Below are 16,705 nucleotides of genomic sequence, written 5' to 3' on the forward strand. Positions count from 1 at the left end.
TCACTCATACTTAGCATATTTAATTTGACAGTTTTACTACGCTACCTTTCAAATTGTCATCCATGAAAACTTAAGAAAATACCAACAAATCTCAGGTTGACCTCAGCCAGTCTCACTGCTGGAAATTTTTTTCTTGACCCCTTTGAAATGAACACATTAGTTCATTCACAGCATGAATTCAGACACTTCCAACAGACTACATAAAAGACAGCTGAACGCAATCACTCCTTTTTTCCCCCTCAACAGGGATAAAAATGGATGTATATCAATGAAGTCTCATCTTGAGTTTATACATTTCTCAACAGAAAATTTTACCTAAAATCTAAGGAAAGAAGTCATCTATGGATGAGCATCAAACCGACTCTTCCCAGCATCCAGTCATAGGCCACCTTAGGTAGGTATGTTTCAATTTGAGATTTGATGTCTTCTAATCACATTTGACTTTCTTGTACCTTTACAATTGATTAAATTAGAATTTTGACATCATTCTTCCCTCAGCATATATGCCACAAGTAAGGTACTGTTTCTTTTTGATATCCAAGTAAAGTAAGTCTAAGTTTCATTCTTAAAGATGAATTTCATACAGCAAATACTACAGACAACCGTCTCTTAGTTTAAAATTAATCTTCGATTTCTAAGGGAGAAGTTATTTCTGAGTTATTTTTTATGGCTAGAACTTAGCCCACAGGCTAGAAACCTAACCTTGTAAGCTTTAATTTAGGTTTCTAGATTCTAGCTGTTTGCTAAGTGTAATGGTTCTACCATATTAAGGAAAAAATGTCTGCTACTAATAGAAACAGAATGTCATTCACTCTTAATACTCTTAATGTAAGACAAAACTGACACTTGAAACTGATTTATATCAAGAAAGAGATTTGAAAGCTCTGAATACACTTTTCTTTCCATACCATCCAGCCTATAGTTTGAACTTTGAGATATTAAATTTTAAATTGACAGATTTTGCTGTGTGCTTTTTGTTTCTCTTTTGTTTTGTTGAGGGAGTGGGATGGATGCAGGAGAGAACAAGAAAGGTTCATTATGCTGTTCAGAAAGATTGTGGAATAGAATCCATGGAGGATGAACATAAAATTTCTTGTTGCTGAAATTATAAAAAGCATTTTATACACTTTGGCAATCAAATTTGACCAGATCCTCCAAAAGAAACAATTAAGTTTTCAATTAATTAAAAAACAGTAATTATATGCAATTTTAATCAAGTTCAAATTCACAGCACAACAGAAAAACATGTTTGTTACCAACTAATCAAGGAAATAGTTAATAAAACCTTGTAAGTGCTTTTTTTGAGCTTCTCTGTACATAAAGTGGCTTATAGAAATAATCTCTTTAACCAAATGTGCAGTAGGTCTTAGAATAAACTTCTTTTCATTTCAGAATGAGTGCATAACGAGGCATGCATTATTAATGCCATAATCCCAAGAGTAAAATATATTGTAATGGCCATATGCTGTCAATCAACTTTAAAATGAGATTATGATACAACAAAAACATACTCAGCAGCATATTATGCTATTATATATCAATTTTCAAGACTTTTTTGAATTTCATTAGGGAAAAGGTCGTTACTTCGTACTTCGGTGATTTCAGAATTCTATGAATACTAACAGAGGACAGAACAAAAAGTGACAGAAAACTGGTGCAAAACACCTTCGGTAGAATTTTAGTCCCAGAGAAGTGATCTGGTTCTTTCATATTCACCCCAGTATTGCCAGGTTTACACCCCAACTGTCTATTTTGTTTAAAGAACTAATTCATTCAGTAGCATCAAAACTTCAAAGATACAACTTTTCTGTTTTCTGAAGGAAGCAAAGGGAATCCCAGAATGTTATTTCACCTTCTCAGACCATGTACCAAAATCTATCAGGCTTTGTTTTTTATGCCTCATGTTCTATAAAACATTTTAATGCTTTTTAATTAATAGTTAATGTTAAGAGAGGTAGAAGTACTGCTGCAAGCTACAGCTGCTTTCGCAATTTAAAATTTGAAACCAACTAATTTCATCATATCTGTCAGAACAGTAGATAAGAGCTGCTATATTACACATGGGGCTCTACATCACTGTCACCTGAATGCACTATTCAGGCTAGTAGCTTAGGCTTTCATTGAAAGGGTTTATTTCTCTTTCAATTTGCTAAAAGTACTCGTCTGACTGACAAGATGTCAAAGTCTGAAAAGAAAAAAGAAAAAAAAGGCTCTTGAACCAACTCTGGAATGCAAAAGAAAAGAATCCCCCTTGCCATCAATGCCAAGTCTGATCTGCCACAATCCTGTAGTCTAGAAAAGTTCCAAAGAACTCTTGTAGAAAAGTGCTTCCTTAAAAAAAAAAAAAAAACCAACACACACACACAGATGATTAACACAACTAAGAAGCTCTAATACAGTTATTTCCTTTGCTACTATTTAGAAGAGAGGTCAATAAATACCAAAGTGTATTTTAAAATAAACAAACATTATCACAATTCGCAACCTATTCCAAAGGACTGTAAAAGTAAATAAAAGATATTTTGCTATCAAGGACTCAATAGCTGTGGAAAGGACATTCAAAGCTTTGGAAACCTAAACACTGAAACAAAGTCCCAGGATATTTACAAGAACAGTAAGATGCACATGGACTTTTATGTTTGCTTGTAACACATTTTCATGGCTGGTTACAAAAACACCACATGCAAGAAATATGAAAACACAAACCTAAATCTGCCCCAAGTATAATGCCATTCTCTCTCAGATTAGAACATATTTCTGTGTAATAGAATCGGAAGTGAATTTGCAAAACTTACCCACTGTCAGTGAATAAAAATTCCAGATGGGTCATATAAACTTCCCAAAGGGGGACGTTGTATCGCTGAGCCAAAGAAACAGAAATCTTGTATACATTTTCTTCAAGTGTTCTTGTAGAAAAGAGCCATGAAATAGAACAAGGAAAAGTTACACTAAGTCCCTAGAGTCAGGACAGTAAGTATTACAAATAGAAGAGCAATGATTTCTTGTTAATCTTATTCTTTTAAACCAAGAAACTAGATTTAATTCACTAGTTTTAAACCACAGTTAAATAAAAATACACGAAGTGTGCCTTCTTGCATTTTCTATATTCAGTGGTCCATTAGGGGAAAATTTTGAAATAAAATCAAAATACAGAGATATTTCAAAGACAAATACCTGTTCCACATACACCTTGGTTCTCAGTAACAGTTGGGTTTCTGCTTAACCTTTTTGCTATAGAAAAAAATCATTTTTCCTTAAAGTTACAAAATGATAACCAATGTGAACCAATGCATCACAGCACTTACTAGATGCAGCAATTCTGAAGCCTTTGGTAAGTAGATTGGTATGTAGATACTCAAAGCTTTTCCTAGAAGTTCACAACCAGAAACATTCCTAGTCTTTGCAGGCTGAAAAAACTGTGAAGGTGTCCAGCTACACTTTGTAAGTGCACTACAAATAGTAAAAACTGTTTGTGTTACTGCCCTTTAACAGCTTGTTCTGTTAAGTGATGAAAGCCTGAAGTTAACCTCATATTATTTTCTATTAACCCACTGAAGCTAGTACAGCTCAAAGATTGGTGCAAAAGAAAGCAAAGAAAGGAGCAGTTCTTCTGAATGGTTCTTAGCCATGTCTCGTCTGTGTGCTAGCATGCATTGCTGAAGTACCTGAAAATATGCCTGTGCAGCGCTGCTCAGCTGGAATTTTGATGATCATCTCCAAGCTCCCAGAAAAAGGCATTTGGAAAATCAGGGTGTTTTTTTTTTCCCCCAGTGTTATTATGTTAAACCTCTTTTGTATTATACAAATGCACGTGTGCACTCACAATCGTTGTACACATCAGTTAGCTACAAAGCACTACAACCAGGACTGAGTTCAATTATAATGAAAAGAAATGAGATTGACGTTTCCAGTCATCCATCCTCAGAAGACTTAAAACAAAACAAAAAACAAACAAAGGAGAAGTGAAATGAAGATTTAAGCTAAGAGTCTTTAAGTCTCATGTTTGAAAGAGGAAAACAAAATGGAAGGCTACAGCTGTTTGTGTTCTGTAAAGCATCGGGAAGAAAGAGAGATGTCTGCACCAGAAAAAAGACCAAAGCAGTATACCAAAAGCATACAAAGTGTTTCAGAAACTAATGCCACTATTAAGAGCTACAGTACATTGGAAGAGGTTTTATACAGGATATTCTGGTTTAGTCTTCTGGAAAGGGACCTATTTCACATGCATCAAAATCATTCTGAGAACCCAATAATCACCAACTAAATTATGGAAATTCCAATTGCTCCACAATTGCACAAATTTTCTAATCCAGATCACTCAGGCACAAAAAAAAAAAAATAACAAAAGTATTTCAGCTCAGTTACATAAGACAAGGAAAAAACAGATATTCATTAAAATCAGCTTCCAATTAAAATATTTAAGCAGAAGCAGTGATAGGTTGAAAACCTCAGAGTAGTTGAGTTGGGAGCAGGGGGGAGGAACTTGTCACAAGTGAAAAGTAATTTGGAAAGTTTATACACTATGGTTGGCCTAAAGCTGTGTGGAACTTCAGCTGATTACTCAGGAATTCGAATTCAGTCTTGCTCTAGTTTCCTTTATTACTGCCCAGATATATTCTTGCTTTATTTTGCCCAAACCGAAAACTGCTTAAGAACTAGCCTTGATTAAGTCTGTGAGGCACCTCAATCTTTAAATGTTTGATAAATGATGTGTAATAAGCTCTAATGAGAATACACCAAAATATGGAAGATAATATTGACATAAATTGTTAAGTAGTTTTAGCAAACAAATTCTTCATTCTAGTACAAAGATTTTTTTCGTAAATAAGATACCATCTCTTCCAGGTTTTGTTCCTGCAAACGGCACTTCATAAAAGATTCAAAACATGAGCCATTTAATGATAATTCAAATGCAAGCAAGAAAAAAATATGCTACATAATTATATTAAATTTGCACATTGTTTTCATCAGAAAATGCAGATTAGGAGTCAACTGAGAAGATTAAAACAAGGAAGCTGTGAGCTGAACAAGCAATTAATTGGATCTTTGCAACTGTCTAATACAGCACTACCACTCAACTACATGCTATGAAGTCTCATTTTTACTATCCCTTTGACAGTCTAGTGACAATTCAACTGGGATTACCTTCAAAACATATAGAGTTCAATATATTTGTTCACACCGTAGAGTGGTTGCATGCAAATGTTAATAAAATGTATTTTTAAAATGAAGAGACATTACTATCCTACAGCTTACCTTTTTTTTTTTTTTTCCTATTCTGGAGAACTTAAAGGTGAGAGAAAACATTCTAAATATCACAATATGTGCAGTGGAGGCTTCAGTCATTCCAAGTGATTACAAAAAATATATTGTAATATAGAGTAGTTTTAACTTAATTATTAACAAATAAAATAGTTTTATTTACAGTTTAAAATCAGTAACAAGAAGCTGGGGTTTTGAGATTTGTTAATTTGTTTTGCTGTAGTTCATTATAAACTGACTCTTGTGCATACCCTAATAGATTTCAAGGGCAGGCATACAGAAGATGAAAGGAAGAGAACACACCTCCACCTGTGCCCTGATTTCATACATCCCTGATTTTACTTTATGTTTATTAACTGTTAATATTGAATTTAGAGTTCTATCTTCCATTAAAAGTTATCAACCCAAATGTTTGAGTAACGTTTCATTTAAGTGGAATAGTCGAATTGCAAAGGCCCCAGTTGTAGCAGTGTTACTGTGTAAATATCTGAAGGAACTTGCAACTTATCATTGCTTCTAAAGGTCAGCACTACTTTCAATTTGCTTTCCTGCCTTGAAGCTTAAACTAATTCCATTTAAAAATAATGAAAACTTAATAGATCTTACTTACTCTGCCAGTCCTAGTATTGTTTCTCTCTTGTACTGTCCATCTGCTGTAAACCTCTGCACATCTACTCCTTTGCCAAGTCCTTGCAGAACCTGAGCTTGAGTGAAATCCAGCAGTCGTTCATTGTAGTAATGCAACTGATTTATCAAAGTTGCAATTTCTTCAGGCCACTCTTTATAGCCATACTGAGTAACATGCTGCGTGACCATCTTAATCAGCTCTTTTGGATCAGCCTGTAAAAATAATTGGAAAACAAATTTGAAAACATCCTACATGTTCCTTAAAAAAAATTACCATTTAATAATCAATTCCGGTGTTCAAAATTGAAATATTTTTCTATTTTTCAGAAATCTTAAGTACGCAAATATTGCAATATGTAGAGAGTATGCATGATGACTTTAAAACCTGTCCTTTTGGAAAGTTTTAGAGTTATGCCATATGCTACAAGAACTCACACAAACTTACCTAAACATACTAAGATTAAAAGTATGTCATTGTGACTGAATTTGTTTTTAAAACACTTATTTTTATTACTATTAAGCTAGGCAACTGATTTATAAAACTTATAAAGTTTATTTTTATTTGTAAAATTTATAAAGAAAACTTTGAAAATCTCTCAGTCACAAAACTACAAATAAGTTTATTCATAAATACAGACTACCTCAAAAAAAATGTAAGTGATACTCTAAAATAGGATTATTTTTTTGGTTTGGTTTGGTTTAAATTGCTGATTTTCTGATATACTTTTATTTTGCAGAATTGACAAAAGGCAGCATTTTAAATATCAAGCACTGGTACTTTCAAAGACCAAGAAGTGTTGCAAGATCTGCAAATTACACACAAGACATATTGCCTACACACGTTCATTTTGTACATTAAACACTGAAATCTTCAAGTAATTAAATATTGATCACCTACTGGTTAGGATAACCTATGTTTACAGAATAACTTTCATCACAAGGAAAACTTACTTTTCTGCATCAAGTGCATATTTAATCCATCACTTAACTTCTGTAGTCAAAAGCCCACACAGAGAATTAGAACATGACGCAAATACAGTAAAAATGTTTGAAACAGAAAAGGAATACATGCGAGTTTCCAATTACCTCAAAATCTGGGCAGTGGCTATGTCTAAGCCCCTTCACTAGAACAAAGCTGTGTCTGATACATCACTCAGCATGATCAAAGCCTTCTCTCTTCCACGACGCCGCGATGCCCACAAGGCAGCACCATGACTTGTGTCAAACCCACTGAGGATGGAGTGCTGCCTACAGTGTCCCAGCACCTAATACTGAACTGCACTACTTTACAGTGAACAGCCACCAAGAAATAGCTTGGGATGCCAACAGTAGCTACAAAATTTTCTAAAATAACTGATTTAACTGCTGTGATCTTAAATATTTTGAATATATTGGACAAATATACTTTGTTTTTATTATTACAGAACAGCTCTGTTAAATTAGAAGCTAAAACTTACAAACATTAACTACAGTATACAGCAAATTAAAAATGTATAAAACATCTGAACCTTGAGACATGCTTGAAGTTCTCTGTGGCTTGATGGTCATTCTAAATTGATTTATTTTTTCCCCCCTTTTCAAGTCTTAGCTGACACGCTGCTCACAAAGTCATATTAAATGCTACAGGGCATCCTTTTTCCTCTCCACATGATATTTTTGTGAAGCCCTCTAAACATTGCAAACTCATTGATTTTATAAACAACATCAGTAGTTCTTTCAAGGTTGTTTAAGAGATTGGTAACAGAATAATAAAACCTCAGAAAAGAGATAGGCCGGCAGAGCAGTGCCTCTACAATGCAATTACACTGGCTGGAAACCAATACACTGCTGCTTATTATATACCCTGGTATCTAATTTTAGGTGATACACTAGAAAACAGAGCACTGGAGACAAGGAAAATCAGAGCAAGATGAGGAAAACTGTTTAACATAATTGCCTCAATCCTCTGTACAATCCACTAAGAAAGGCAGGTGCCTCTGACAACCTCTGTGGGTAAGTTTGGTCTCTTTAGCTAGGTTCCCCTTCTCTCCATGAAGAAAAACAGAGTCCAATGTCAGCAGTCTTCTTCCTTTGCACAGCACATGGGATTATTCATGAAGTACGCAAAGACAATCTTGAAAATATTTTCAAACACATCTGTCAGAACAATTCCTTGAGAAATTGCTTCTGAAGATGAGAAGACAACACTTTTTATTAAGTTTCCTGCACAGCACCAAGTTTTTCACAGTGAGGCTGAATATAACTTGAATATTTACAACAGTAACTTATAAATAATATTAAGGCAGGTTCAAAACAGTTTACTTTTGTTCCACCTTTATCTTCAACACACTGGCCAAACACAGGCTATAAATTTGAAATTCCTTTTTTAAAAGCAAATTCTGCCACCTGACTTCCAAACATATTATTCTGACCAAGTTGCAGCCTCTCATCTGACATCTGTCATTGATGCCAACCTTCATTCTTCATGTGTCACATCTCCCTAAAGGCATCTTTGTGCTATCCTCCACATTGCCTGTTTATGCTTCAAAGGAGCACCTTAAGGCTATCTAATCAGCTTATCATTCTCCTGCTAGTACTTTTGCCAAATAATACCTACAAATAAGCCTGCAGTTCTGCCAAGACTGCCGTATATCAAACTAGTAAATACTTTTTCACGGTTTTTCTTATCTGAACCTCTTCTACCTTGTTTCAATATCAAGTTGTAATAAAAGTAAAATAAGAAACCCGGATCAAGGAGCACTTTGTGGCATACTGCTACTACAATACAAAACAACACTGACAGACTATTACAAGGACTGAGCTTCCTAATGACGTAATTAAAGATCGATATGATTGTTCCCTGTACGAATACCCATGTATGTGTATCTTTACATGTGTAATAGAAAAAAGTTCATCACACTCCTCTAGCTAAGCAACGTATGAAATCTAATAGCTGGTAAGTTACGAGATACACATTAAAGCGGAAGAAAACAATTGTTTTCATTGTTTTCTTTATTAATTAAGATCCTTTGCTAAGGATTGTGTTGAACTCTCTCTACCACCAGAAATCTTTCAATCAAGTGTTGCCCCCTTCCGTCCCTTACAAGACTTAGACCCTGAACTATCCAAATATGGGAAATCAAAAATTAGAGAAATCCCACAGCCTGCTTCATGCAACAGCCTATACTGATATCAGTGTGAGGTTTTCTTTTTTTTTTAATCCATTATAACTTTTTTCCTGAGTTGCAGTTGTTTGCAAAACTCACACACAGTTTAAGTGAATCATACAGATTTTCTTCTCTCCGATTTGTCATCTTTGTCACAGTTTTAAAATGCTTTCTTAAATAACGATGTTGCTTGTGCAGCAATTATTAGGCATCCAAGACAAGCTCACAGAGAAAACACAGCTGAAGCGTTCAGTATTGACCTGTTCAGAACTTGCATTTCATAATCTTAAATAATCGTTAACATCTCCACATTTTAATAATATAACTTCATGAAAAGGCAAGCACAAATACTTCTGCATCCATTAGATACCTAGTTCAAATAGACATAAGGCAGTATTGGGCTTACGTGGTAAGGCTTTGGTAGCAGTGAGCTGCAGGGGTGGCTTCTGTGAGCAGAGCCCAGCAGCTGCCCAGTGTTACAGAATCACAGGATCATAGCATGGCTTGGGTGGCAAAGGAACCTTAAAGATATCTAACTCCAATCCCCCTGCCACCCACTAGAGATCAGGGTGCCCAAAGCCTCGTCCAACCTGGTCTTGAACACTGCCACGGATGGGGCATCCACAGCTTCTCCGGGCAGCCTATTCCAGTGCCCCACCACCCTCTTGACTGAAGAATTCCCTCTTAACCTCTAACCTAAATCTCCCCTTTTTAGTTTAAAATCATTCCCCCTTGTCCTATCACTACACTCCCTGACAGAGTCCCTCCCCAGCTTTCCTGTAACATACACTCCCTGAATGTGACCATCCAGCCAATTCCTTAGCCACCAAGTGGTCCATCCATCAAATCCATGTCTCTCCAATTTAGAGACAAGGATATCATGGGGGACAGGGTCAAGTGCCTTGCACAAGTCCAGGTAGAGGATGTCAGTTGCTCTTCCCCTCTCCACCAACGCTGTAACCCTGTGGTAGAAGGCCAGCAGATTTGTCAGGCACGATCTGCCCTTAGTGAAGCCATGTTGGCTGTCACTGATCACCTTTTTCTTTCACATCCCTTTAAAATGCTTCATTCAGCCATATACATTAAGAAAAAAAAGGGGAATATGAGTCAGTCTTTCTGCTGTTCTCCTGAAGTGGCAACAATTTTACAGCTACGGAAAAAATAATGATAATGATAATAAAAAAGATAGCTTTAATGTAAGTACGTCATTGATGACATTAGATCATGATAAGCTATGTAGCCTGTTTACTTATTTTAAGACCAATAATCTTTCAAAATGTTCTAAAAAGGAGTATTGTTTGTTTGTTTTTAATGTAAATGATCTTCAGATTGCAATACAGAAATGACTAGGAACATTGATGAGAAAAGCTGCCAAGATCATCTAGGCTAATCTGCTCATAATCACCATGAACACACAACTGATTTTGCAGACCTTTCTGGAGTAATATAATGATTACAAGTTAACGATCAAAAGCTGCAAACATACCGAGCCATACGAATCTGAATAGAAAGACAGAGAATGTCTTAGTTGTGGCGGATCCTTGTAATACCAGATTTGTTTTAAAACGTTTTAAGTGATCTGAAGAAAAAGAACATGCTACAGAGGAAGCTACATACACCACCCAAAACCCTAATGGTTAACACAACTAGGAGATGGCGGCACATGAGAAAAACAAGAGATACCAGAGTGCAGGGTGTAAAATTCCTGCTACAGACACTGATGCACACCGATCATCATCCTGCCTCTAGTTTCTGTCAATGTGCAATGCTTCTAAGCAAACCACACCTCTGGAAAGCACTGATACATTTCAGGGAGGAGAGGAGAGTTCTTCCTTAATCCTTGCTTGCGGCAAAAGCCACAATCCCTGTAGCAAGAGATTCAATGTGCTACAAATCTGATCCAAGCAAATATAAAAGAAAAAAAGAGTCACAAGCAAAATATATATATATTTTTTTTTTTCAAGTACTGAAGCTGAGAAAGAAAAAAAAAGGTTTATGGGAAAGAAATAGTTTATACATGCATGTTTACTCAAGAAGTAAAATCCATCCCTCCACAGGATCCCTTTTTATTAATTACATCATTAACACTTGTCTTTAACAAAGCCTGCTGTGCTGTGAATCAAAAATATATTACCACGATGACACAGCATCATATTAATTTGGGGTGGCCCGTCTTTCAGATCATGGCTGTCTCACATTTGATATGCTCAAAGCAAAAGCTAAAGTTCATGACTGGGAGCCCAGAACACCTCAGAACTAGAAGCTGTATTATCAGGATTCAGATGCAAGGATGCCTCATGTTTCTTTGTCCTCTAGCTACATATACTGTTGGGTAACACAACAGAACACTCATGCATCAGGATCAGGAGGCAGCAAATCTCATCATCCACCAGCGAAACCACATCAAGTCAACATACAAGGATACCTACTAGAATACCTTTTATAAGCTACAAGATGCTTCAGAATAATGTGTTTACTGTACAAAATAACATAAAACAAAGTAGAGACGAAATGAGCCATTAATCCTCAATTATCAAAGCCATAGGTGTGTCTACTTATACATACAGACAATATTAAATTTCAATTTCAGGTTTTTAGAATCTTAAATGATCCATCAGACACTTCTGTAGCATAGTTGAACGTCTCAGCTGTATTTACTTACAAAGATTTTGAAACCTGTTCATGCTCTTAAAAAAAAATGCTTGTCAGCACAGTACTTCACATGTGTAATACAACCCTGCTATTTCATACTGTACTCAAAAATGTTGATCTGGCTGTTATTATACATATGGGAGTGGAGCTGTGGACTCAAATTCCCTAACTTCCCTCCTTGCATTTGCCACAGATTGTATCCAAATTTCTTTTTTCCTCCCATATACTGAAATAGAACATTTTAAAATTTTACTGAAGATCAATGTATGTATAAAACAAATGCTCCCAGGTCACAGTTTAAAAGCCAGTGCTTTTTGAAGCTCTCATTTTAAAATGGCCAAGTTTAAACAACTCCCAAACATCTTGCCTACAACTCATATAACATCATACAAAATGTAGATCACACACTTGAAGTACACAGGTGACTGAGGATTCCACAGTCCTGATGTGCTTAAGTCCTGATGGGTTTAAGACTAACACTAATTTGAATGACTTATTTCAATTTCCACAGATTTTTTTTTTTAAACGTACATTTGCAGTGAAATTGCTGTAAACTAATTCATGAAGAAAAAAAACGGCGAAAACCAAAGGAGCTGGTGAACTGTGAGAGCAACACGAAAGCACAGGTAAACAGTTTGCAGGAAACAGTTTGCAATTGCACTTTCACAGGAAATGGAAGAAATTTTTATTTCCAAAGTCCTGCTTCTCTCCATTACCAGGCAATGTGGACATCCAGTAACAACTCAAATTGCAAACATATTGTAGGGAATGAAATTTCACACAAACACTGTAATTTTATAACTAGAAATAAGTTGTGAAAACAAAATCTAGAAAAGATTTGGAAATTATAGTACTTCAAAACTAGACTAAAAAAAGAGCAAATTTTTTTTTTTTTTTTAGTTTTTGTTTAATAGAAGGAATGTGTTGTGTATTCAATAAGCAATGCTGAAGTGTCATGTTAGAAAGCTGAAACACTTGGAATAGGAAGGCAGGCAGTATACTCCACTGTTGCTTCAAGATCACTATGTGGGGATCTTATAAGGAGATAAGGTTGCCCAAGATGCTGGTACACGTAAAGATGACAGGGAAGTGGAATCCCAGGAATCTTTTCTGCAGGCAAATCCCCCAGAAGAGACTGAATAAAAAGAACTGAGTTAAGTTGTTAGCTTTGAATTATGCATCAGATCTTGCTTGCACACAACCTTGGAAATATATTACCTGTTGATTTTAATTCTGTTTCAGAAATGACACTAAAGCTGGTAGAGTTGGGCTAAGGAATGCACAACACCTATTAAAAGGAATCAGGTTCTACAAGATTTTTTTTTCAACTCTCTGCAGAGGTAGCAAAATCACAGACTAGAATCATCAGAATAAAAAAAAAAAAGAATAAAATGCTGGTACAAATTTTATTTCATGCATACATCATATTTTAAGGTAAAACAGCTATCCATGGCAAAATGAAGTCATGAATGCCAAAAAGGATAACCGCTGTATTTGTAGACAATAATGTAAATACCTGCATGCCATTGTAATTATTGCCCTGAACTTTTACTGAATATATTTTATGATAAATTCCTAGCAGATAAAACTTGGCTATAGAAGTAACATATGATCCTTTAAGAGCCAGCAGCAGACAAAATAATGACAAAAAAAAGTTATTTTTAAAGTGCAAGCAAAACCTCTAAATTAAATCAACATAGTTTCTAATACAGAAGCCAGTACTGCTGCAGGAAAAAAATGCAAGTGGCTGCTGTTGCTAATAACATATAAAAATAATTTTAAAAGTTAAGGCAGTTGCTTCCACAGTTATGTTAAATGACTTGTGTCTGAAGAGTCGAACAAATTGCTCTAGTGCTGTTTTAAATGCTTTTTTGCTTTGTTTTCAATCAGCTCTTCCAGCAAGAGTGAAGAATAATCTGTCCCAAGAGAAAATGTTTTGATAGTTTCTCTTCTCTCATGTTCTCTTGCAGACTCTCTCATATTGGGTAGGATACTGACAAGTCAGACTTAAGTAGAAAAACCCATCTTGTCATTTCAACTGAAAGCTGCTTTAGGGGAACTAACACATGATAAATGCAAGGTTAAAATGTCAAATAAAAGAACATCTCTGAAAATAGAAAATTACTACACAGTTTTGGGTCAACTACTGAATTCATAGCACATAGTTCTTTTCCCATTTGCAGTCAGCATTATTCTCACTAAATAATGTCCCAATTTTGGTAATTATCCTAACCTTCTGAACATCCCCCTTTTCTCTAAAAAAAAATGTATTTATTTTAATAATAAATGACGTTATGGATGTTCCTTTAGAATATGTCTTTACTCTTGATCTACATGGCCGCAGCTTCAGTCATACACAGACTTTGAAGTAAGCATACATTCCTAGGATAAAATCTGTGTATAACATGATATCGTTTTAGTTTCCTGTGTACAATACCATATGCTTTTAACTGTAGTTGCCTGACTAGGTACATGCAAATATTTCTATATTTTACTAATTTCAAGCTTGAAAACTATTCCATGAGCTACATAACAGAATAAAACACCTATTTTTTTTCAGTGAGTGTCTCAGTGACCACCTTCCCTTACTGTGCTATTTTTCTGAAAAGCTTCTTCGGCTAAATTCATCCAGACCAAACCAACATTTGTCCTCAACTCTCCAAACTGGGGAGGTGGGGCGGAAAGAAAAAGAGAGAGACAGAAGAGGCAACTCTCTTACTCAGGAACTGAAGACTGCCTGTAGCTCCAAACTTACTTATATTGACAATCCAGATGAATAACACTTTGCTAAAGTATTTTATATTCTAAAAACAATGTCACATAAAATTTCAATCAGGCTGCGTGCAAAAATTAATTTTGTTGACAGCTTTACATTCATCTGTAAATTATGAAGCAGTATCATGTTCAAAGCGGAAAATGCTGAACCCTTTAGTTCATTGAAATAGCTGTCTAGCTGTTTTTGTTGGTGGTAATTTTTTGTTTGTTTGTTCAGTGCTAATTTTTCAAGCAAACTTGAAAAACCATACCACCATCTGAAGAGGAAAGTAAAAGAGAACATAAAGTGAACTGACTACAAAAAGACTGCTTCAAAAAGCTGGCAGTCACCTTTATACTCTCAGAAAGGAACAAAACCCCTTGCAAGAGAGAAAGCAGAAGTTATCCCAACTCCCTGGCATGAAAATCCATAAGTAACTCTCCAGAGGAACACAGGCAAGCTAGAACTCAAACTTCCATGAAAATTCAAGGTTTGAAGATCTTCTGTTCTAAAAGAGTATTTCTGAACAGCTGGCTTAAGAACATTTGCTCTGCTTTCAGAAGTGGGATTTAACAGCATAGCTTATACAGTCCTCGCAAAATAAAAATGAGCAACATTGCAATAATCTTTTTTCTTTTTTTTTAAGTATAATTTACCTTGAAGAAATAAAATGATGCTTTGTAGTGTTTTGTGCTTAACAGACAAAGAAATATGAAGATATGCAAAACACCGGCTTATCTATATCAAACACACTTCAACCAAAGGAACACAGTTGTCACGCTGTGACTGCAATGTCACTAATTGCTGGCTTACTATTTCAGGAATGATACCAGAAGACGTTAAAAAACCTCCACAGGGACTGCTAGTTCAGGAGAGCTTACTTGAGTCTTAAGCCTTTGAATGTAGTAGCATTTAGTGAGCTCGGGGAAAGACTGGGAAAGAGGAAGCATTTTTGTTGATACATCACTAAGGAATAAACAAATAAATGAGAAAAAAAAAACAGGAAAACTAACAAAATGTGACAGGTCAAAGAGGTAATTAAAAGGTAAAAAAAAAAAAAAACAACTGAGATTCATCCTGTAAAGAATGGTTAAGCTGACAGCAACAAGTTCTGAAAAGTAGCTCAAAATCAGGAGACCGGCTAGAGAATTGGCAGGATCACTTGGTGACAAGGTCTGAAAGGAGCAGGGATGGATAACCCTATAGCAGAGGAAGTCAATGAGCTAGCATGACACTATGACCAGATGGTATTCACCTTGAGTTCGAGAAACACAAACGTGAAATTACACTAAATGACAGGCTTAGGTGCATCAACACGTTATAACCACCGTGCCAGAGTACAAGACCCATTTAAAAAATGGACTTCAAGAGGATCATCAAAGGGATGACAGACCAGTGAGTCTGATTTCCATCCCTGGTAAGATCACAGGCTCCATAATAAAGAATAAGGCCACTGAACACATGCATAAATTATTTGGTGGGAGTCAGCATGGCCTCTGTAAAGAGAAATCTGCCTCATTAACTTGCTGGAGTGCTATGAGGATGTCAACGAGCACATTGGTAAAGGACATCCTGTAGACAACAAGCATAAAGACCTTCCAAAATTCCTTGGTAGGTTTTCCCACCAAAGTCCAGGCAAGAAAAAGTTGTCATGAGATTTGAACAAAGGTCTTTTTAAGAACTGAAACCTGGTGAAAAGAAAGGTGAAAGCTTAGTGATCGCTTTTCAGGATAGGGAAGAGCTAGCAGCAAATCCTCCAAGGCCAGATTCTGACAGCATTTTTATCCAGAATTTCTTATCAACGATCTGGAGAAAGGATGAACAATAAACATTTAAGTTTTCTAATAATGCTACATTCTTTGAATTATTCGAATGCTATACAGTAAGTCAATATGGTGCTTTGCCTACTTTAGAATTAAAAACAAAACTGAAAAACAGCAGCACAACTCTCACACAAGTTCAGTTCTTAAACTGCCAGTTGAAGTCTCATTTATGGTGCCTTCCCTCAATGATCTCCCTCCTCCTTGGCTCTCCTCCCAGTCACAGACTCTACACATATGTAGGAAGGTCAATGGGAGAAAGAATAGAGCGGCATAGATTCAAGGAGTTACACTCTTGTCTCTCCCAATTTTGTCTTCAGAACCATCAGATATACACTGGACTTAGAAACAGAAGCATATGCCAAATGAGATAAATAGATGCACAGATACTTAGTTATTTTTTCTTCCCACATATTAATGGATAACAGTACCTTACAATGTAC

The 16,705-nt window shown here is 35.7% G+C and overlaps 1 protein-coding gene across 3 annotated transcripts in view; it reads right to left on the reverse strand.

Annotated features, from left to right (window-relative positions):
- The window catches only part of NBAS (NBAS subunit of NRZ tethering complex), a 185,828-nt gene that overhangs the window by 73,049 nt on the left and 96,074 nt on the right, over positions 1–16,705 (reverse strand). For all 3 annotated transcript variants that reach the window (XM_080583780.1, XM_080583781.1, XM_080583782.1), the window contains exons 41-42: positions 5,873–6,102; positions 2,796–2,906 (exon numbers count right to left, since the gene is read on the reverse strand). In XM_080583780.1, coding sequence (XP_080439906.1) covers positions 2,796–2,906; positions 5,873–6,102 — 341 coding nt within the window. The remainder of the gene's footprint in view (positions 1–2,795; positions 2,907–5,872; positions 6,103–16,705) is intronic.

This window comes from Anser brachyrhynchus (assembly GCF_964034855.1).
Source record: "Anser brachyrhynchus genome assembly, chromosome: 3".
Lineage (NCBI taxonomy): Eukaryota > Metazoa > Chordata > Aves > Anseriformes > Anatidae > Anser > Anser brachyrhynchus.